This window comes from Ambystoma mexicanum, chromosome 10 (genome assembly GCF_040938575.1).
Source record: "Ambystoma mexicanum isolate Mex_15411 chromosome 10, UKY_AmexF1_1, whole genome shotgun sequence".
Lineage (NCBI taxonomy): Eukaryota > Metazoa > Chordata > Amphibia > Caudata > Ambystomatidae > Ambystoma > Ambystoma mexicanum.
In genome coordinates, this window is record NC_090932.1 from 1,454,888,026 (window position 1) to 1,454,912,113 (window position 24,088).

General features: G+C 50.7%; 1 protein-coding gene across 10 annotated transcripts in view; it reads left to right on the top strand.

Annotated features, from left to right (window-relative positions):
- The window catches only part of ATXN2 (ataxin 2), a 2,542,428-nt gene that overhangs the window by 128,229 nt on the left and 2,390,111 nt on the right, over positions 1-24,088 (top strand). For all 10 annotated transcript variants that reach the window (XM_069619525.1, XM_069619517.1, XM_069619521.1 and 7 more), the window contains exon 3: positions 4,573-4,632. In XM_069619525.1, coding sequence (XP_069475626.1) covers positions 4,573-4,632 — 60 coding nt within the window. The remainder of the gene's footprint in view (positions 1-4,572; positions 4,633-24,088) is intronic.

Genomic DNA, 24,088 nt, shown 5'->3' on the forward strand with positions numbered 1-24,088 from the left:
TGGGAGGTGTTCATCTTTCTGAATTTCCTAGAACCTGGGATCTTCCTCCGCCGTGAAGCCTTGATTTTCCACTCGCCACCAAATGTTCCTTGATCCTCATGAGAGGGGGCACCTTCCGGCGAACCTATCAGGTCTGACGTACAGTCAACAATGTCTTTCTCCGTGACAAGTCTCAATGTCGAGCCTTCCCATTCGAAGGTGAGGGAGAATGGGTACCCCCCATCGGTACCTGACGCCCTTGTCTTTCAACATTTTCGTGATCGGAGAGCACTTTTTCCTCATTGCTAGTGTGAGGGATGACAAGTCTTGGTAGAGGGAAATAGCGGAGTTCTCCAAGGACAATTGTGGGGCGTTTCTGGCCTTGTCCAAGATTCGTGTTCTGTCCGCGTAGTTATGAAATCGAGCCAGGACCGATCTCGGGGGGGCCCCCGGTCTACCTCCAGCCCTATGGATTTGGTCAATTTTAGGTGCGTAAATTGAGTCATCGTTGTAGAGGAGCTTCAGGATAGTGTGTAACGATTGCCTCAGGTCTAGATCGGTTTCACCCTCTTTCTCAGGAAGACCAAAGACTCGAATATTGTTACGACGCTCCCTATTTTCGAGGTCCTCGACCTTAAGGCGCAATTCGTCTTCTCTGTTCGATATGTCTGCAATGCGGTGATCCATCTGTGCTTCCAGTGTGTTCAGAGATGTTTGGTTGTGCTCAACCTGCTCGAGCCTGTCGTCCATCTTGTCCATCCTCTGCGTGATCTTATCTATCCTGTTACTAATATCTGCTCGCATGCCCCTCAGTTCGGCAAGCAGATCAGCTACATCCGCCTTGGTCGCGGCAGCCTCGGATCCTGCTGTCGACATTGTAGAAATCGAGGAGGGCCCTGGGAATCTGGCAATTGGTGAAAACGTGTATTTCGCCAACTTGGTCTTAGGGTCCATGAAGGGCACTTGGCAGGGTGAAAAACGTCCTAGCGGCCTCCTATTGATGTAACGGTAGCACCCGCGCGAAGGACCAGCTCTTGAGGGTCTCTCGAGTTTTGTTCCAATATGCACTCGTAGAGTCCTCCTTCACCCCCCTCACCGGCTGCGCAGCTAAAGCGTATCACCTCTCAGGCAGCGAGTGCCGTTCCCGCAACACCGGAGAGGGCCCCCCTGGAGGGTAGGTAGGGAGGAGGATGAGGCCTCACCGTGCCGTCAGGCCGAGGACAGCCGGCAAAGACCAGCAGTGGAGGGGACAGCTGCCCCGCGATGCAGGGGGGGGACGAAGGGTCCGCTTACCGTGCCACGGCGGGGGTGTCAGAGGGGGCTCCCAGCTGCACTGAGCGGTAGTGCACAGTAGTTTCCTCACGGAGCTCCAAGAAGTGCGCCGGGTCAGTCACAGAAGGCGGCTCTTCCCGCGTATACGCAGGCCTGGACTGGAAGTTCCGCGGAACGGACGCCGCGGCGAAGGCCTCAGAGCGCCGATGTTGATTTCACCACGATGCCGCCTCCGATTTTCTCCGGGTTTTCTCTCATGTGGGGGGGACACCGTCCCACGTCTCTCGCTCAAAAATCAACTCTGGGGGGGGTCTCGAAGTGGGGGCTCACTGCCACTTTCCGGACCCTATGTAGAGCGCTCACACGGAGAGGCGACTCATCCGTGCGCCCCCTGGTGGCCAAAACACCCCCCTGCATCTTTAATCCACCCAAGGACCTCAGACCAGTACACTTGCACCCTGGGGCAATCCCACCACATATGCTAATAATCTGCAGTGTTGCCACATCTGTGCCAACATTGGGGATTTACAGTGGGAACATCTTGGATAGCTGCCTCGGGGTCATAATGCCATCGGTGGTGTAATTTCACACCGTGCAACTTGTATTGGCAGGAAATTGATTTTTTTGCAAGCTCTCAGACACATTTGTAGCCAAAGGTGTTTCTCTAGCTCTGTGCCCATGTGCCTTTCCCATCTGTGACGCAGCCCTTGTGCCGCCTCCCCCTTAGACTCTAGTAGGGCTCCATAGAGGTGCGTTATAAGGCCCTTCATCTCTGTATGTCCATCAAGGACTCTTTCCACTGGTGTGAGGTCTCTTTGATTAGATTTCCCTCAATGTTTCGGCTGTAAAAATCCCCTTTAATCTAATCTAAGCTAGAGGAACACATAGTTTACAGATATCCAAGGCTGCCTCTAGTTCTTCAGTAGTCACAAATTTCCCATTCTTCCACAGCTGTCCCACTCTGAAGACCCCTGACCTCAAACCATGTTTGGTACCTCGAAACCTCCGGTATGTTATCCTGAACCCGGGGTGCCCATGTATGGCTCATCAGTGAGGGCCACGATGTGATCTCCCCCCTTTTTTCCTCACATGCTCAGCACCTCCCAGTGGACCCCTAGAAATGGATGTTCACTGATTATTCTCGGGAGACTCCGCCTCGGTACCCAGAGCCATTCCCCCACCGTTGCCGGGAGCATGTGTGGAGTGTCTAGGAATACCCATTGTCTCTCCGGGTCCTCCCTCAGGTGTGGGACCATTGCCCTAAACTGTGCTTCTCTGTAGTATAACATGAGGTCCGGGAGTCCCATGCCCCCTCGATCCCTTGGTAGTATCAGCGTTTCGTATCCCACCCTAGGCTTCTTATTCTGCCACAGGAACCGCAGGATCCGTGTCTTGGCCTCCCTTATATGCCTCTGGAGTCCGGATCGGGAGCATTTGGAAAAGATATACTCTCGGGAGGAGATTCATTTTTATAGCTTTTAATCGTCCAATCCACGATAGCTGTCCCTTACCCCATGGTGCCATTTCTGTAAATAATTTATTAAAGAGAGGTGGGGGGGGTAGTTAGCCTCGTCCAGGTCTTCCCCCGGCCTAACAACATTGACTCCCAGGTACCTAATGCTATAATTCTGTATCTGCAGTCCCAGTTGCTCAAGTGTGCCATTCTGCTTGGTCCCCCAACCCCCTGAGTAATCGGGAAGATCACCGATTTGTCTTGGTTTACTTTAAACCCTGAGTACTCCCCGTATTACTTATTAGTGCTGCGTGGACTGAACAGGCTGGATTCTCAAAGTGCAGCAACACATCGTCCGCATAGAGCCCAAGTTTAAACTCCCTTGTGCCCACCCTAATGCTCACAACCATTGGGGCCCTCTTTAGCCATTCCACCAGCATATCCATCGTTCGTGCAAATCGGAGGGTTGAGAGATGGCAACCCAGTCTAGTCCCCCTCTGTAATTCAAATGCCCTAGACAGCAGCCCATTCACTGTCGCTTTTGCCACCGGACCCATATAGAGCACTTGTATCCCTCCCATTCGATCTCCCAGCCCAAATTTCTGCAAACCCCCCATCAGGAATCTCCAGTCTACCTGATCAAAATCCTTTTCGGCATCAAGAGCTACCACACTTCGTTTAAAAGAGGTTTGGGAGAGGAAGTGTCATGATACTAACGAGCCATCAAATAGTCAGGTACCAGGCAACCCTCACCCTCCGGAAATGATGAATTTCCTGGTTTCCTCGGTGGAAACGACAATGTCCTCACATTCCCCTGATTGCCGTCTCCTCCCATGTGATCCACCCGGCTAATACTACCCCCAGGGCCAGGATCAGGTAGCGGCTGCCATCCCCAGGCCACATGGGAAGAGACTTTAGGCGCGGAGTCTACGACAAGTCTGCAGGGTTCATCGCACTATGCAGATCCGTATGGGGGCCCCTTTCACTCAGTTACGGCCATGGCGGCGTCAGTGCTCCTGTCTTTGGGTTTCATTTCGTGCTCTGCTCGCCCCCTCAGTGTTGCTTCTATTTTGAGGGGAGCAGCGTCCTTTCGGGCACTGGACCAGCTCCCATGCTGCTGTATACTTCACCCACACCTGTCTGCAACCAGGATATTTTCAGGATCTTTTGGCGGCGGCAGAAGCCTCATTGGCCACGCCCTCTTATCCCTAGTACTTATGTGATTTACAACTTTCTCAAACCACTGTCATTGTCGCCCGAGTTCAGAAGCAGCACATCTAATGGGAATCTCTTGGAGAATGATATGGAATATGGACAGTAATGCATTGCTAAAAGAATGGAAATGCTTTTTATGGATTGCTATTGAAGTGATAAATCATGCTGCAGGAGTATAGTAGGTTAGTTTACTTTCCCTTTACTGGGGAATCTCATTCTGCAAATAGTGTTATCTTGCATGCACCATTTGAGCACCGGGATACAACATAACCTTTATAACTTGGTGAAATTATATATGTTTGGTCATTGATTAAATCTGTCAATTTGGGCAGTTATTAAATTGCACTTCCTTAAAAAAAGAATGCATTAAACATTATGGGTGCGTCTTTAGAAGTGCATTTGAACATGAGGCACTTTGTAAGTAAATAAAGATTAAATTAAATACACATTGTGTTCTTCAAAATGAATTGGATTCATCACATGGACTACTGACTAGTGAAATTTATTTTTAGAATCTTTGTAGGTGACATTTGATTCAGAAGTGAACTGATTGTGTTGTGTGTGTACAAAATGACCTGTACGTAGAGTCTGTTGTATGAAGTTCTGAGAAGGTTATGTTCAGTGCTTATAATACATTTTTCCCCCCCCTACAGATTACATTTGATGGAATCTATGCAAATATGCGAATGGTTCATATACTAACTTCAGTTGTTGTAAGTAGTTTTGATTACGTTTTGTTTTAAAGTGAAATAAATTGCTCATGCATTGTACTTAGCTTTTCTGTCATGGCACCAGGTTAACTGCATGATTATGTATGGTGGTATCTAATACCATACAATGAAACACAAAGTGATGCCAGGAAAGCGAGATTAACTAGAGAGGGAAGGCAGAAAGCTAGGAAAATCAAATAATTATTTCATTTTCCAGTGGCCTGAATTAGTGTTTTCAAACGAAGATTAGCCTATATTTTGAAGAGTGAGCAATTTTGATGTGCACTAGAGGCGACTGGAGTATAAGTTACCAGGCCACTGGAACACAAGTTACCAGGCGAACCCAAACGAGGTTTGCAGAATCTGTTAATGTTCATCCCATCCTGATGAAGACTTATATATTTTGTCAAGTCGAAACTATTTACCAACTGGGAAGCCCGTGTTTTAAAGAAGACCTACATTTATGGGCACCAATAGTCGATACTTTGTCTGGAATGAACTATTGTTAACTGTATATGTGAAATTAATTGGAAATTAATTGTATATTCCTCTTACATCGTAAAACCATTGAATGTTTTAGGGATTTATTTAGATTGAATGAATGTATGGATGAATGATTTATAGGATGTTTTTACAACTAAAACTGATTAAAATGTTTAATGATTTTTTACATTCAAATCAAAATAAAATGAAATAATGATTTGATTTTCCTAGCTTTCTGCCTTCCCTCTAGTTAGTCTCGATTTCCTGGCACGTTTAATTGTATGTTCTCACCTCAAGGTGCCAGTGATTACGGAGGTTCCCACCTTGGGTTTTGTATATCTAATACCATACAACCAATTTTGATGTAGGCTTGTCTTGTGAATGGCTCGTGGTTTCATGGTATAACCGGTCTTGGGCAACCTGTAGCCTACCAGATGTTGTTGGACTACAACTCCCGTGGTCCCTTTCCAGGCCAAAACATCAGGAAGGTGCTGGGTAGCCCACCCCTGCAAACAGTAACATCTAGCCTGCCTGGTCTTGTCATTAGGGTTTTGTTTAACCACTGAATTGACTGGAAATGTGGCCAAAGCTCAGTACAAACTTAAACCCAATTGTAGGTTGTATTTTTCCCAGAATTACACCACCTGAATAAAATTATGTCTATGAGCTCCGAAAAGGGGACACCCATTCAGCTTCCTTTACCTTCCCTATTAGAAGGTAAGGGATTATGCTCATTAAGAGCTTTCACAATGTATCTAATGAAGGTGATGAATATGGTATGGATTTGAGCTCCTTGTGCAAGCCCATCAAAGAAACTTCCACTTGTTTTTCTGACAGTTGACGCTTTTTCCATATTACTTGAAGGGGGAAGATCTGACGATTTAACTTGGCGATGCTTCTGACTCTGAGAGATTATTCTCGCAGGCAGACTGCCAAAGTCGATGCGGGCAGGTATGCCATCCTCCGACTTCCCATTGTCGTAAATGATGGAATAATTAACAGGAAAACAGTAGCTACGTGCTAATGTAGAGTGCTGAATATAACCTTTTTATGGGTCTGTAATAAGCCTTCTGCCAAGTCCCTAAGGTCAGCTCATCCATAGCAGCACTGTTTCTTTTTGCCAATGCTGGGCCTGGCACTGCCCTGTCATGCACCACTTGCAGGTTTTGTTTCCTCCACTCCGCATCTTTCTGAAAGCTTCAGCCAATACTCCATCCCCATATGTTGGGACTCAGCTTTCTCTGGACACTCCTCCCATTCTGACCCATCTGCCTCAAATGGCGCTACTGAGCCCCTGTGATGCCAGAGTGTTGTGAGCATACCTTAATATTAGTGCTCAGTCCATGGGAGGAGAGCTTCACCACCTGAAACTTTGTGCTACAAGGCACTCCTTTCCCTATGGTGGTGATCTGGTTCTCTAACCCTTATAAATCCCATCCAGACTTCAACTATACTGTAGTAGCCTGTCCCATGTATACCTAATTATTTCCTTTTCCTTTTTTTTTGTGCAAAGATTTTTCTTTTCACTTGCTGCTGCAGGAGGCACAACGATTCCATGGCTGCCTCCCACTTTCAAAACCTTGATAGACCAACACTGACTGCACAAATTAGTACGATCTTAACCAAACAGTCTTGTTACCACCTTACTCGTACGTCCCGCCCCCTTTCCTCCATCCTTGTGCACTGTGCCCCAACTTGGGGATGGTACGGGAACGTTTGGCAGCATAAAATGGAGCTTCCGCCTTTAAATTTAGTATAGTGGCCATGTTCTCCGGTGTGGGAGCGCCCCGCTGAGGCCCCGCCCTCCGGCACCTCGCCCCAGCACCCTTTTTTCCACAAGGATGGTGTCGGACCTGGCAGCCAGCGCTGAAACGTTTAGCTTTCTGATTGCTCCCTGTTTTTTCAATTCTTTTTCACTTTCCTTTGGTGCCTCGCCTCATGTCGGCCGCAGGGGGATTCACAAGATGTGCCTCATGCGACTGCTCGTTCCTGACCTCGGACCCCCATGCACTCTTGGGTGTTTGAGGCCCGACCACCGATGGGTTATGTTCGGCATTCATCGCTCTGTCAGCGGGCATTGAAGAATCGTTTGTCGTGGTCGAGGGAGATCTTCCACATTTCTCTGATGCCGCAGTCTAAGGAATTTGTCTCCAGGACCTCTTTAAAACAAGGTAGGCCCTTTGTTCAGCGCGGCTCCACAGCGCGGTGACTCCTTTGCCGAGGCTCCCATAGATCAGTGTTCCTCTGATTCAGGTTCTGGCAGGCTCGAGGCCTCTAACGCTACCGACTCCCAAGCCAACAGGCCCAGGGCTCTTTCGGATGCTCTGGGGACAGACCTGAGGCCTTCCAGGCTGGAGCGGTGATGGAGGGGGCTCAGGGGCCCTACCAGGCTGTCCTCGGAAGGGCGATCAAATTCAAGCTCATTTTATACCATTGGGTTTAAGGGATTGTTGAGTATTGCCTCCAAGAGTCTGTCCTCATATAGATCTAGCACGGCTACCGGCACAGGTGCCGAGTGCATCTAGCCTAATGTAGCTCCCTCCGAGGTCGTGAGTAAGGGCGTTCCAACTACCAGCGATCCAGCTGAGAGCTCATCTCCTACCCGAGTGATCAGAGGTCGATGCCTCTGCTTCGGGTGCAAGACCCAAGCTGTATCCTCTCCCTGTCTGAGGCTTCTTGGCCCAGGGCCACTGCGCCCTACCACCCAGGGCATGGCGCAAGTCTTCAGAATGGCAGAAAGGCACGAGACGGCCAGGTTGGGGCCCGCCAGTCCTTTTGCTAATCGAAGGGGCCTTGCAGGATGATCCCACCCCCCCTTCCCTCTGGAAGCTGCCACGGATCCTACGGTCCAGGCTTCTGGTCCCCTCAGAAATACATCTGCCCATCACAGCCGTACAGCTATACGCATCGGCCACCTCAGTGCTTTCACCAGGAGCGGAGGCCCAGCACCTCGGAGGTCCTGGCCTGAGGGACCCGGCGGCTAGTGAGTACTGCTTCTCTGAGCGCTTTCTTTTCATCATGCATTCCCCTTAGATGAAGGGGCTCCTGAAGGATATTGTGAAGGTCATCCTGCAGGTAGTGCCGCTCGACCCCCTCATCTGGGTGGTACTCCTGTTCCTCATGGTTCTGATGCCAGTCCCTCCACTGGTTCAGGCCCATCTGGTCGTTCTGACCCCCGCATTTCCTCCACCACCGCCCCCCCCATAACAGTTGTTGGACCTGTCTGCGGCTCTGGACCTGAGGGGGAGGGGGGGGCAGACCCGCCAGGGCATGTCCCAGTGCCCGGATTCCCCTCGGCTTGTGAAAAATGGGGGCCGGACGATGATGCCCAGGACGACGAGCCTGTGGAATCCATTAAGGCCTTTCATGATTGCCTTTCAGTTCCTGGGCGACGGGGGGTGGGGGGGTTCCTCTTCCTGAGGAATTCCCCCAGGAGTCGGGCTTGCTAACCGAGGTCTTGGGGAAACCTACCACTATCCGGTCTGGCATCCCCCTCTAGAAGGATGTCCTCCAGGTGTTGCAGATGAACAAGAAGCTAAACTGCAGGTTTAGGCTGATGGACAGGGAGCCAATCCACCTTGCCTCCTACTTGCAGCCCCATTCCTTTGTAGTGGCTGCAGCCTTGTTGTATTGTACCTCCAGTTGCCTCTCCAAGGAGGGAAAAGTCCTTGTCTTTGGGAAAGAGCTGTTATTCCATCTCAGGACTGCATCCGTGGCAAGCCAACGCAGGCACCCTCTTATCCGCGTTTAATCAGAAGATTGGGCGGGGGCTTGGGAATTTCTGCCTGAACTCCCTTCGGACAAGCGGGAGTCCTTCAAGGCCGGGCTGGCCTGGCCCATTGCGCAGGACCTTATGGAGTCTTCCGTATCCCACATCGGCACAGCCATGAAAGGGCTGTGCCTTGGGGTCGAGATGAGGACGACTTCGATGCATGCCACCAAGTTTTCACCTGACATGCAGGAACGGATCCTGGATCTGCCCTTTGAGGGCGTGGACCTTTTTCATTCGACAACTTGATGACGAGTTCACAAAGAAATGTCCACTCAAACCGCCAAGTCCTTGGCCATCCTGACAAAGCCAGGTCAGAAATCCTTCCCTCAGTCCCAGGGCAGGAAAGAATTGAAGCCATGGGCCTTCACTGGCTTCGAGAGGACCCGGAACCGCAGTACACAGAGGTCTGACAAGTTGCCCAGTGACAACAGGAGGAACAGCAGATGACGCTGCATGGTTTTTTTCTGCTCTCCCCCTGTTCCCACTTCTGACGCCAAAAAGCAGTGATGTCAAGGCCTGGAACACAGCTCACCTGTCGAGGCCGATTGGCTCTGTTCCAGGACTCGTGGAAGTGCTTTTTCAGCAACCTGGGGATCCTATCCGTAGTGTCCACAGGCTTCAGTCTTCCTCTACCATCCTTTCCTCCTCTTCGTCACATCTGGTCCTTTACAGGAAGTCCTTTTGCTATTGGAGATGCAAGCAATAGAACCGGTTCCTCTTGTAGACGGAGGCTCTGGTTACTATTTGAGGATTTTTGCGGTACCCAAGAGTAACTAGGCTGGCCCGAGGGTTATCCTGGACCGGTCATTTCTAAATCTGTCTTTAGCGTTGGAACTTCTCAAGATTACTCACGTGAACATAGCCGATTCTGTGTGCAGGGGACTGGATGTGTTCCCTTGACATCAAGGATGCGAACCTGCATGTTCCCATCTAGCAACCCCATCGGAAATTTCTGCGTTTCACGATTGTCGTACCACTTTCAGTACATGGTGCTGTCCTTCTGCCTGAACTCGGCTCCTGGTGTCTTCACGAAGTTGATGAACGCAGTGGCTTGCCTTCTCTGTTTGGAGGGCCTCCATCTGGACCCTTATTTCGATGACTGGCTAGTGAGGGCGGTGTCACCCAAATGGGTGGTACTCTCCTGCCAGAGATTGGTGGATATCCTTCATCCGCTGGGGTTCTCCCTCAACCAGAGGAAGTCACAATTGTGCCCATCTGAGGAACTTGTCTTCCTAGGGGTCAGTTGGAACACTACCGTTCAGAGGGTGTTCCTTATGCCTGCGAGGCTTCTGTCCCTCCGCAGGGCGGTGGGGCACTTTCTGTCCAACGCAACCATCTTGGCATGGTGGTTCCAGCACATTGTGGGCCTGGTGGCCTCCTGCGTGCTCACTGTAAAGCATTCTTGCCTCAAGATGGGGCGTCTCCAGCTCCACCAGGCAGCCAATTGGGATCAGGAGTCGCGATCTCAGTCGGACAGGATCCCAATACCTCTCCACCAACTGCCTGATCTTCGCTGGTGGCTGACGGATGGCAATGTTTCGGTGGGAGCCCCCTTCACCAGACCGGAGCCTACCCAGGTGGTAACTACAGACTCTTCTTGTACGGGCTGGAGAGCTGCACGATTCATGCTGCATGGTCAAGGAATGAAGCCCTCCTGCATATCAATCTTCTCGAACTCCGAGGAGTGGGCCTGGCCTTCAAGGCATTTTTGCCTCATCAGTGACCAGTCAGTTCTGGTCAGGACGGACAATTCTGATGTTTTACCTGAACAAGTATGCTGGCACCCGTCCACCTCACAGCCGCCACTCCCCCTTAGAATTGATGTGTTCTCGATCTGTGAATAGGCCCCAACAAAGGGAGCTTGGATTTCATCAGTCCACCTCCCGAGGGACATCGATGCAGAAGTGGATCAGCTGAGCTACCTGGGGTTCAACACCTACGAATGGGAGTTGCACACCGACTTCTTGTTGCCCCTGTTCCAGTGTTTGGGGAGGGGGTGGGGGGAAGTGGTTGTGGACCTGGCTCTGTTTGCATCCCCTCTGAATCCGAAGTACTCCTAGTTTGCTTCAATGCAGTACGGGGTTGGGTGTCTCTGGGAGATGCCTTCCAGATCTGTTAGCATGACCGCAGGTGTAATGCGTTCCTGCCCACTCCTATGCTCCAGCAGACACTACGCAAGTTTCAGGCTTTGGTGGGTTTTGACATCCTGAATGTCTGTCCGCCCCCCCCCCCCCCGCCGCCCCTGTCCCTCCGATCTGCTGTAGGTGTGCTCCCAGGGTCCCATCCACCTCCCGATCTCCAGCACAGGGATTCCTTGACGCAGCAGGATGGGTGCAGTGGAACATCCAGAACTGGGCAAGCTGTCGCTGGCGTCCTGGTTCCTGATCAGCGGAGGCTTGTGAGAAACCGGAGGGCATTCTCCCGGGTAGACCACGAGAATCCCTTATTCAGATGGCCTGGGAAGGGACGAATCTTTCAGACCCCAACATAAGGGGCAGACTAACGAGAGAGGATCACCTGGATGGGGCAACCCAGGGTTGTGCTCTGGGAAACATTCTAGGTGAGAATCAGTATTCTATTGGGGAAGGAGAAGACCAGATCCCTCCACTTGCACGTTCTGTACACTCACAAGGCGTAGGTTTGTCTCCCCTGCCCGTTAGTCTCACTATGTGTTTTTTATTATTCAATTTATTTTTGTTGTAATTTGTCCATCTCCCATGTCCCCACCCTGTCGCCCTGTGGGCGCTTTGGAGCAGTTTACCTAATTGTATAAGTGCCTAATAAATGACCAATGAAGAAATCCCTGAAGCCTTTGTAGGCCGTACTATATCTGCCTCCCTTCCTCCCGTTGAATCGCTCCTACCAAAATCTCATAACACATCTGTGTATAACATGCACTATGATCCCAAACCCTGTTGACCCAGAAGCGCTCTCTCCATACTCCGTTTTCCGATTTCCTGCCCAAATAAGCCCAATCATTCTTCTCAACATCCCTCTACTTCATTTCCGAAGATCCAGTCTACTTTAACAAACACAACCATTCCCATAATCCCCCCTGTTTATTTCACGATAATACTGGTCATTCCTGTCTCCCACAAATCGTATCAATCTCACCCTATGAGTTTATCAAACCCCCTTGTACAAGGGTTGTAATTCCATTTAACACTTTTTCCCCATCCTACCCTGAAGGACAATCAGACTCACTAACCCCTCCCCTTTCCGACACGAATACTTTCTTCCCCACGAAAGACAACGTACTAATAAAACTGTTTGCCTGACATGTCCCAACTCAAGGGTCCGGCAAAGTCGGGCAATTGACCAGAACCTCACACACCTGGTGGCCCTTTCCTTTTCCCCACAGGGATAAAAGGTGTAGCACAAGGCGAGCGAGGCAGACCACACAACGAGAGAGAGCTAATTCAGCACAGCAGTTCAAGAGGAGGAGAAAGATGGCGCAAACCGAGAGGGTGACCAGGAAAAAAGCAACCTTGCCCTTTCCGATGAAGGCCTGTGAATCCATGCAGAAGGAATCGTAAGACCGCAAACAATAGCCAGCATTTGTTGCAGCAGATGTCAATGGTACATGAGACCCTCCTCTGCTGATATCCAAACCAGGGAGAGACTCTTGTTTTCGTGAAACCAACCTTGACTCCAAAGAGAAGGAAAGCCAGGCGGTTCATCAAAGCCGTTGAGTCGAGGGGAGACTTGATAAGAAACCCAACTGTGTTGAACGAAAAGTAGCAAACGGCTAATTGAACTGTGAAAGCATAAAGAGCTATTGAGGCTAAAAGGGGGAAACCAGCAACAGAGGAGTGTGGCACCACGTGGGAGCTCACCAAGGGAAACTCTGGACGATTACCTGATAGTTGAAACTAGTAGTACCAGAAGGCCTTGGGGGAAAGGTAAGAAAAGAGGTCAAAGTGGTCATACAGGGACCTTGTAAAACCCTGTGTCAGTCGAAAGAAGTCTTTGACCGACCGATGATTGTGAAGCTAAGGGATGTGAATCCTGCATCGTTGGAGTTGATTGGAAAAAGCATGATTGACAAGATTGGCAAAAGTGAACCCGAAAGAGGGATGCTGATAAAGAGGGGCGAAGTTTAAAGTCCCGAAATAGTGTGTTGACAAGAGTGATCCCGGCCGAGGGATGTCCACAATGAACTATATAAAAAGACATTAAGATTTGCTAATGTCACCAACAGAATTGCATTGAAAGCCATAGTGTACTGGATTGGGGAAATCGAACAGTCGAGTTGGATCTGACCCCAGAATGGAGGGGGGGGAGAATCAAAGGGGTGAGAAGCCAACAGCCACAGACACGTGAATGCAATCAAGAAAAGTACAAGAGGGGGAAAGACCTTGCATGCCATGCCATGCCAGAGTGAACCCGACAAAGAGAGGCTGATGTTCGAGAGGGGTCTGAGCCCAGAAGAGGGGGAACCTAAGGGTGAAGAACTATTACCCAAATAAAACCAGAGAAGAACTCTAGAACTTTGAATCTTTCTTCTGATAATTTGAACCTGCCAGGCCCTCGAAAACAAGAAAACATAGCTATCGGAGCACCTGGTATCATTCAGGAACTTTCTAGGGATCTGCACCCGGAAGCGGGGTATCCAAGGGTGAAAGACATCACCCAACGTACAAGCAGAAAATAACTTGTGTTTATTTACTCCTACGTCCCGTCCCCTTTCCTCCATACTTGTTGGACATCTCTCCGTCCTGTGGGACGGGACAGGAGCACTTTGTAAAAAGCATCCACATTTTTTCCAAAAATGTGTCCTTCCTCGCTTTCTTGCGCGGGGCCTGGCACGCGGCCGTAACCCCACCCATCTTGGCTCCGCCCACGCATCGCCCATCAGTCCTTTTCTTTGCTCGATTGGGGCTGGATGCACTTGCATACTTGGAAGATTTTCTTTCCTTTTTTCCTCTTTGACTCTCGCTAGCATTCGTTTATTAGCCTGTCTGTCTTTCAAGTTAGACTTTCCAGATTGTTCATCGTGTCACCGTCGCTTCGCGAGGGCGGATCCCCATCCTCTTTGTTTAGAGTGTTTGGGTCCGGAACACTGTTGGGACTCCTGTTTTTACTGTGACTTCCTTTCGGTCCGGGCACTTCAACGTCGGTTGGAGCGGTAGGAGGAGGTGTTCCGACAAACTCGTCCTTCACATTTCTAGGAGTTCATCAACGAGAAGAAAAAACACCCGGGAAGTTCTTTACTTTTCAGAACACCCCGGCCGGGGGATACCTTTCCGGGTTCCTCTCAGTCCGGAGGGGCGTTGATCGCTCTGTCACCGGGTTTCGCCCTGAGGTGCCCGTTGGGCTTAATAATTCTACCGGAGTTTTCTCTGAGGTTCTCCATAAGGGGCCTGTGAACACCGGAGTATGCTCCGAGGCCCCTCCTGTGGGGGCTGTTTGTAGACCCTGTTCTACTGAATCGTGGGGTACTGGAGCTCGCTCTGAGGCCTCCGTCGGCTTCCCTCAAAAACACCACCGGGGTGCGCCCTGTGGCCTTGGCTGGGCTTGTTGTTACCAAACGGATGTTCGAGGCCCGTGCAGATATGGCTGTAACCGGGCTTGGGTCCGAGGTCCTTTGTTCAGAGGCTAAAGATACCAACAGTTCTGAGAGGCCGGACAAGGCCTTGTCGGTGAAAGCGGTTGCTCACCGTTACCGCTCTTGTGGTGAACCCAGACCTGTTGAGGGGGCAAAGAAGCAAAGTTCTTTTACCGGCAGTGCCAAAGTCCTTCTTTCGAAGGATAATTTGGTGGTTGGTATGTCTCAAAAACATTCCAGGCCTCATAGTACCGGCTCTGCCGGGTTTCCTTATGTTAAGGCTAAGATTAAGTCCCCTGATCCATTGACGGGGACCCCTGCCTCACTTCCTCACGTGTCGCAGTTCCCCTCAGATGAGGACAAAATGGCGCCCGTTCCCGCCACAACCACAGCGGCCATTTTAGGTGCTATCCCTACAACTATGCCATCGGCCTCTGGTGTAGGGCTTGGTCCCTTTGGTGAACCTAAGGTCCCTTGTGCACATCCTTACCGGCCGGTTTATGATTGGAACGCCCGGATGCCTCTTCCGCACAATGTTTTGTTGCTCGCGGGGGCGGCACCCTTGATTTATGTGGATACGTCGGTGGAGGGGCCGATGTGGCACCCTTTCCCGTTACGTCCCTGGATTTGTCCACCTCATGAGAGGCCTCCTCAGGTTCCGAAACAATCTCCTGAGGACGCCTTTTTCGGTAAATTTCCGGCGCTTATGCGCACCGACCCCATGAGGGAATATTTGAAAGCGCTTTTCAAGGAGATATGTCCACCTGTGTCTCTGGCTCCTCCCATTCCTCTGGTGGTTCTGCTGGCACCTCTCTTGCCCGTGGTGCCTCCCCCGGCTCTTCCGCCTGTGCCTCCGTTGTCCCCAGTGGACAAGGCAGTGCCTGACATGGCTCTGCAGAATCCTGACCTGTCAGATGACCCTCAAGGCGATCAGGACAACGAGGACCTTCCCCGCTCTATCAGAGCCTTTCATGACCGGGTACTGGACATGAGTTTCTTAGATGTTTCGGTGCCCGAGGCATCCGCTCCGCAGGAGTGTGATTTTTGGGGCGTTCACTCTCTCCCTTGGAGCGTACCGGCTTGTTCCTGCAGAAGGACTTTCTGGCCGAGGTCTGAAGAGTCTGGGAAAAACCACACTTGGGACTATTTGTCATTAAGAAAATTGACGCAAGGTACAGGCTACATTCCTCGGAAGAGGTGGCCCTGTCGTCTTGTCCGCCTTCCTCCTCCACAGTGGTGGCTGCGGCCACTTTGCAATCCAGACCTGCAGCATCCTCTTCCACGACGGCTACTCGGGTCCTGGGTAAGGACGACAAGCTCCTTGACTTCCTAGGGAGGAAAATCTTTGCCAACTCATCCTTGCAGCTCAGGCAGGCCAATGCTGAGTTGATATTAGCAGGAGGTAACATGCGCATGTGGAAAGGTCTGTCTGAGTTTGAGGTGCACACCCCGGTCGAGAAGTTGGAAGACTTCAAGGGTGGCCTATCCGACGCCAGGGTCTTGGCCCAGGATCTCCTGGAAGCTGCGGCTCATCATGTAGACACCTCGGCTCGGGGCTTTATGCTGGGGGTTGATTCCTCACGGCAGGCGTGGCTGCATGCCACTAAGTTTTCAAAAGAAGTGCAGGACAAGGTGTTGGACCTTCCGTTCGATGGTAAGGAACTCTTTCATTCTACAACAGATGTAGAGCTCACCAAGATGAAGGATAGCAAGCAGACAGCCAAGTCATTGTCTGCCTTGGCTAAGGCTCCTTTCAAAACCCAGTGACCATTGTCACAAAGTCGACACTCCTCTGGCTTTAGGGGCTTCCTCGACCGCAAATTTCGCAGAGTGGACACCCCTGCGGGGAATAACCGCCGTAGGCAACAACGGATGCAGTTTTTCTCCCGCTCCTCAGCCGCCTCCTCAGGTTCAGGTGGCACCGCCACCGATAAACCTACTAAATGAGGGTTTTCCGCACTTGCCCCAGACCCCGGTGGGAGGACGCATTGCGTCTCATTGGGAGGTGTGGCAGACCATCACAAAAGACAGATGGGTCTTGTCAGTCGCTCGAATAGGCTTCCGCTTACCTCTACCCCCTACCCACACTGCAACCCTCCTTTTCAGCTGTTGGGCTCGCCCTGCCTCAAAGCCGAGGTTCAGAAACTTCTGGACCTCAGAGCTGTGGAACCCGTTCCCCTCGGGGAGCGAGGGGGGCTTCTACTCCTGGCTGTTTACGGTGCCCAAACCCAACCAGGCTGGCCTGCGCACCATCCTAGACCTTTCCCAGTTCAATCTTTTCCTACCCCATGAGAAATTCAAGATGATTACGCCCAGCCAGATACGCTCCTCCTTACAGGCGGGTGACTGGCTCAGTGTTGTGCACCTTCAGGACGCGTACATGCATATCCTGATTTGGAACCCACACAGGAGATATCTCTGCTTCTCTTTGGGAGAGGAGCACTTCCAGTTTCGAGTGCTTCCTTTTGGCCTCAGCTCGGCGCTGCGTCTTTACGAAGATGTCATCAGTGATTGCAGTCTATCTTCGTCTCCAGGGTATCCATATGTATCCATATTTGGATGACTGGCTCATACGCAGCCCTTGTCCGCTAGCAGCAGCAGGCAATCTCCAGTCTCTCCTTCAGCTCCTGTTCCATCTTGGGCTGTCGGTGAACTGGCGGAAATCTTCCATGACGGTCACCCTGATTTTCCTGGGTTTTCGCTGGAACACAACTACTGCAGAGTGTACCTGACCGGGGACAGAATGGCGGATCTGTTGGCCACGTGTCAGATGTTTGTGCAGTCGGAGAGCATGTCGGTCTGGTGGTTCCAGAGGCTTCTGGGCCTCATGGCCTTGTGCGTGCAGGCTCTTCCTCGTCTCAAGATGTGGACCCGGATTCCAAGTTGATAATGATTCCGGATTCCATGAGCGTGGACCTGGACTGGTGGTCATCTCTCAGCAACCTGTCGGTGGGTGCGGGGTTTCAGGACCCGGCCCCCATGGTGATGATCACGACGGACTCCTCCCTTCTGGGGTGGGGTGCGACGTTAGATCTTCAGGTCTCAGACCTCTGGTCGCCTCAGGACAAGCTCCTGCACATAAATCATTTGGAGCTTCTGGCAATTTTTCTGGCGCTCAAGGCGTTCAGACCGCTCATTGTCCGTGCGTATGCGGACCACCTTGTTGGTAATGTGGTGTCAGTATTACATCAACAAACAAGGGGTAACAAAGTCCCCCCCCCCCCCCCGTGGACCTGTCTATCCAGATATGGGAGTGGGCCGTGCTTCATGGTGTCTGGCTGCTTGCAGTATACATCCCGGGCCAGCTGAATGTCACAGCGGATGCCCTCAGCCGGTAGACAGTGGTCAGCTACGAGTGGGAGTTGAAGGTTCTCTCATGGATTTTCTCGCGTTGGGGCACACCGAAGGTGGACCTCTTCGCGACCGCGGTAAACAAGAAGCTTCTTCAGTATGCCTCCAGAGGGCGGCTGGGAGCCTCCTCTCTGGGGGATGCTCTCGAGATTCCATGGCACAACATGAGAGCCTGCGCCTTCCCACCTCTGCCTCCGGTTCACCGGGCAATTTGGAGGTTGAAGAATTCGATGCGCTGTTCCCTTCTGCTCATAGCCCTGTGGTGGCCGGCCAGGTTTTGGTTCTCAGAGCTTCAACACCTGTCGGTGTATCCGCCGATCAGGTTACCAAGAACTCCCGATCTTCTTCACCAAGGGGAACAGCAGCTGTGGCACCCCACCCCTCAATCGCTCAGCTTGGCGGCATGGTGCCTGAGTTCAAGTCTTTAGAGCATCTGAATTTGTCTACGGATAACATGCGTATTATCCAGGCAGCCAGGAAACCCTCGATCAGATCCCAATACAGGAGTAAATGGCTCAGGTTCTGTCATTGGTGATTGGAGAAGAAGTTGGATCCAAGGGTGGCCACGATTGACACGGTGCTGTCCTTTTGTGTCTTCCCTAGCAGAGTCCGGGGTTCATGTTCTGTCGTGCAAGACTTATCTCTCTGCGGTTTCCGCTTATCTTTCTACAGACCAGTGTTCTTATTCCCTGACTAACCCAGTGGTGAAGAGGCATTTTGCTGGCTTGACACGCCTCTACCCTCCAGTTCGTAATCCGCACCTGCAGTGGGACCTAAATGTGGTCCCGACGGTGCTGTGCCATAAACCCTTTGAACCAATGGCTACTGTGGACCTCAAGTACTTGTCCTGGAAAGTGCCCTTTTTGGTCGCAGCTATGTCAGCAAGGAGAGTAAGTGAGCTCCAGGCATTGTCTGTGGAGCACCCTTTCTTGGTCTTTCACAAGGACAAGGTAGTCCTTTGGACGAACCCGGCTTTTCTGCCGAAGGTTGTGACTGAATTCCATCTGAATCAGTCGATTTCCCTACCAGTCTTTTTTCCGAACCCTGCCTCTGAGGCTGAGAGGGTTCTACACTGTCTTGATGTCCGAAGAGCTCTCAAGTTCTACCTGGACAGGACTTCTGAGCTTAGGAGTTCTCAACTTTTTGTGACCTTCGGAACCCCTCAGGGCAAACAGGCGTCTAAGACAACTATTTCTCGGTGGATCGCCACCTGCATCACAGTCTTTCACCGTCCAAGGGCTGAAACCTCCTAAGGGTATTCATGCACACCTGGTGCGGGGCAAGGCAGCCGCGGTTGCTTTTCAGAAATGTCCCCTGGGAGTCCATCGCTAGGGCAGCTACTTGGGCCTCCCCATCTGCTTTCTGTAAGCATTATTGTCTCGACATGAGCTCAAGGGCTGACGCTCAGTTTGGTCAGGCTGTGCTGAACAACCTGTTTCAGTGAAGGGTATTTTCATCCACCTGTAGTTCTGTAAGGAGTGCTTGGGAATCTCCCATAAGTATGGAGGAAAGGGGACGGGACGTAGGAGTATTACCAGGTTACTCACAATAGTGAACACCTTACTTCTAGTCCATAGTCCCCTTTCCTCCATACGCCCGCCCGCCGTCCCCTCTAATAAGGTTCCTCTGTTATTGCTTATCGGTCTTTGACCTGGCGATAGAAAAGGACTGATGGGCGATGCGCGGGGCGGAGCCAAGATGGGTGGGGTTACGGCCGCATGCCGGGCCCCGCGCAAGAAAGAGAGGAAGGACACATTTTTGGAAAAAAATGTGATGCTTTTTACAAAGTGCTTCGGTCCCGTCCCACAGGACGGAGAGATGTCCCATAAGTATGGAGGAAAGGGGACTTTGGACTAGGAGTAAGGTGGTCACTACGGCGAGTAACCTGGTAAATTTTGAATACATCAGGCCCACTGCAGCAAGAGACGTTTTCTGGTAAAGAGACTTAACCTCTGAAGGCCCCGGTACTTAAAAGCAGAACTGTTGACTCTTGCTGAGAAAGCTTGAGCGTGTGCTGTGCTCTGGAATATTTCTGTGCTGAAAATGTGGGCAAGGGACACCCCAACTACCGCATCCTGACTTATTTCTGAACACTTCCTTATGAACATTATCCCACGCTTCTTTTTGTGTTTAGCGTAAGGATTGGCAATTTTTTCTTTATTTTTTATTTTTTAGTATAAGTCCTTTTATTTGACACACACCACTAGGACTGCCTTGTTTGATGTTGAAGCTTGCTCCCATATTAGATTTAGGTTTAGATTTGGCATTTTTCCAACGTACTTGTACAGTTTAATAAACTTGTCCTCGTGCAAACCTTTCACCACTTTTCACGACAAGGTCATCTTGCGCACTTTCCCAAACTTCTTGACCAATGTGGTTGCTTCATTTCATCTGAAACAAGAGATATGCCTGCCGGTTTTCTTCCCGAACCCGCGGTCTGAGGCAAAGAGAGCCCTGCATTCCTTTGTCTTCGAGTATTCTCAAGTTGTATATCTCTCTAACCCTTTCAGGAAGTCCGAGGCATTGTTTGTGACTTTTGGGGGCTCCTCCCCCAGCTCTCAGGCTTCCAACACCTTTTGGATGTTTCGTGCAATCTCTGAGGTGTACACGGCAATGCGCAAACCTGTTCCTGAGGATTCATGCCCATGTGGTCAGAGCCAAAGCAACAGCCGTTGCGTTTCAGTGACCTGCTTCTTGGGATGTCATCAGCAAGGTGGCTACTTGGGCCACTCCGTCGGCCTTCTGTAATCACTACTCACTGGACACCAGCTCCAGGTGCGATTGCAGTGTTTGGGCAGGTGGTTTTGAAGAACCTTTTTGCTTCGTTCTAGATATGAGGCAGGTTGCTTAGATATGTGGCAGGTTATCACAGCTAGGTGGTTGTTTGGTGGAATTGCCCACAAGGATGGAGGAAAGGGACAGGACGTATGAGTAATTTTTACACACTATAGTGACTAGAGTACACGTAGTCCATAGTCCCCTTTCCTCCATACGTCCCACCTGCCTTCCCCCGCTATTTTGCCAATGGCTAATATGTACCAAGAGTAGCCAGGTATCAAAGCGTCCAATGTGTTCAAAGGGGACTGAAGTGAGCCGCTGGAGGGCGGGGCCTCGGCTGGCCCTTCCCACGCCTGAGGCAGCGTCCCCACACGCTGTACTAAATTTAAAAGGGAAGTTTATTTTTTGCTGCCAAAGGTTCTGTTGCCATCCTAATGTTGGGGCATGCCCACAAGGATGGAGGTAAGGGGGTTATGGACTGAGTACTCTAGTCACTACGGTGAGTAACTTTATTTTTTCCCACAACACTAGAGGGCTGGAAGAGGTTAAGAGTTGTGAGGCAGTAGGTCACCAGGTAAAGGGAGAAACTGTGTCTCTCCATTTGGGTAGCAAAGTAGGTCTTTTTTCAAGAAATTGTAAGTGGAGAACTCTGGACCATTTCAGACAGGGGGCTTGCATACACAGGTAATGGATTGATACAAAGCAGATTGCTCAATAGCTCTTGATCCTCCTTCAAGAACCTTGTGTTGCCTGGAAATTAGGTGCAACCGCTACAGAGAGAGGTGCGATTGTAGGTTTGCCATTAGTAAGACCAGGGTTTGAAAGCAGTATTTTCTTGGAGAAATGGGACATGGGAATGATGGGAGTCATTTATTTGCATGTACAAAACTGTTGGATTGTATATCCACATTTCAGGATGAAGGAGAGTATACAATTTAAGACAACATGTGAGGATTTAGGGTTCTGGGAGGGAGGGCAGTACTGACATACATGATTGGGTTTGAAGGATGCATACTTGACTTTGCCAGTATGCACGGGTGATCAGGATTACCTGAGGTTCATGTGGCTGGGCAGAATATGGAAGATAGGTTGCCTTCCGTTTGTACTGAATTTGGCACAGTGGTGCTTCAGATGACTGGTGGGATCAGCAATGGCTTGTCTGCGACAGCGAGGGGGGAGACTTGTTGTATATACGGAGATTGTGTTAACTATGCCCCGGATTAACAAGCAGTTGTGCACACAATTGTGATAGACTTGATGGAGAGACTTTTTTTTGTGAAACAGGACATGTTGTTCATGACTCCGAGCCAGCAGACTCTGTTCTTGGGTTTGGTGCTAGATACTCAAGGTACAGCCAAGAATTCTGAGTAAGAAAGCTAGAAAAAAGAGAAGGGCAGAGTAATGTGAAGGTCATTAAAGGAGTAGAACTGAGAATGCTAGCAAGGTGGTAGGCATGTGGTGTTTTACGAACCAAGCAATTTTGCTTGGTCTGTTTACACCACAGAGGTGAAGGGAGAATATTTGTGTAGAGACCAGCAGTATTCAGACCTGGCAGTTCTCTCGAAAGAAGCAAAGTAGCAAATTGCTTGATGGTTGAACCATATGCAAGTTATGCAGTGGGTGTGCCATATTTGTCTGAGCTGAGGGTAGGTCTGAGAAGTTGGAACTACTGCTGGGGTGGGGTGGGGGCAGTGAGAAGGGGGGCTGTGGAGGAGGCCGCAGTTTGCGAAGAGGTTTGTACAGGAGAGCAGCTTGCATATGAACTGCTAAGGGCTCCTGGCAAGGTCCTTTGCTGAATGGCATCTGGCCAGAGATGTGCTGTATACACTTCTTTGTTTTGTTTTAAATGATGGACAAACGGTCAGTGGTAAGGTACATAGACAAACTACATGGGATGAAATTAAAAGTATTACCAGACTTTTCACGAGGGTTTCGGCACTTTGTTTTAACAGGGTGCTATCCAAACAATACAAGTACTTGTTGGGTCTAAAGAATGCTGTGGTGGACTGGAATTCGAGGCACCTCAAGGAATCTAGGAACCAGTATGTTAGACAGTTGTTAAGGAGCATAGACATGTGGTCCTCTTCAGGTGTACTTGTTTGCTAGTTGAACGCTTATTTCCTGGTGTTACTACAGTTTGTGGCCAGGTCAGTAAGCAAGGGGGTACAAATGCGCTCCAGCTGGATTGGTGGAAAGTGATGTATGCCATCCCTCGGTTTGCAATAAGAAGTTTGATGTTCGCGAAGACTATTTTGATGCTCTTTTGATAGTTTCGGGTGTGATTCTACTCCATGACACCCCTCTCCTGTTGAGCAATTTTCCTGGGTTGAGTGCCCAAAGCAAGAGAAGGAAGGCCTGGTGTTGGGACCGTTGGCATTGCTGGCGTGGCAAATTTACGGCGACACCTTGCAGAGCATTGACGTGCAAGCTAAGCAGATTAAGGTGCTGGTAACACCTTGGACAAGAGGGTACTACAGGGCATGCAATAGGTGGTGTTATTGGTGTGCTGAGTAGGGTGTGGAGTCCGTATTGTGTGATGCGATCTTTCTGGTGAAACAATTGGGATCTTTATTCTAGAGATGCTTTGCATATAAGGCAATCAACGTGCAGTGGTACTCTATATTGGCTAATAATCATACGTCCGTCGCGTTTCCTCCTTCCTTGTGGGCGTCGCCCAACATTTGGATGATACCGGAACCTTTGGCAGCGAAAAATTTAGCTTTCCCCCTTTAAATTCAGTATAGCCCGGCCATGTGCCCCTGAGGGCACGCCCTCCGGCACCTCAACCCAGTCCCTTTTTCTGCACCAACGGTGTCGAACCTGCAGCTAGGCGTAGTCTTTTTAACGTTCTGCTTGTTCCCCCTCTGTTTTTGTTTTTCAATGTTATGCAGGAGAATTCACGAGATGTGCCTCATGTGACTGCTCATTCCCCGCCACGGACCCCCATGCACTCTGTCTTGAGCGTCTGGGGCCCGACCACCTCTAGGACACATGCACGGCTTACAGTGCTCTTGGAAGAATCAGATGTTGCTTTGTGGAGGAGATCTTCCACACTTCTCCTCCAGCACATCTTAAAGACTTTGTCTCCAGAACCTCTCGTCAAGACAAGGTAGGCCCTTTGTTTAGTACGGCTCCTTGGCATGGTGACTCCTTCCTCGGGATCCCTACAGGCAAGGCGCCAAGCCGTGGGGCTCAGGGGTCCTGGCTGGAAGTCCTCTGAAGGGCGATCAAGTTCGTCCTCTACGACCTCAAGGGGTAAAGGATCATCAGGTTCTGGCTCGAAGAGGAAAGAGCCTGGACAACCCCTTGAGCACGATCCAGTGTGTACCGGCACATGTGCAGAGGGTGCACAGCCTTTCAGGGCTCGCTCCAAGGTCATGAGTAGGGGCATTTTGACTACTGCCCAGCCGGCCAAGAGCTCACCATCTACCAGAGTGATCTGCGGTCGCTTCTGTTTCGGGTTCGGGACCCAAGGCGTGTCCTTCCATGTCTGAGCCTGCACGTGGCTCTGGGCCTTCGCGCCATCT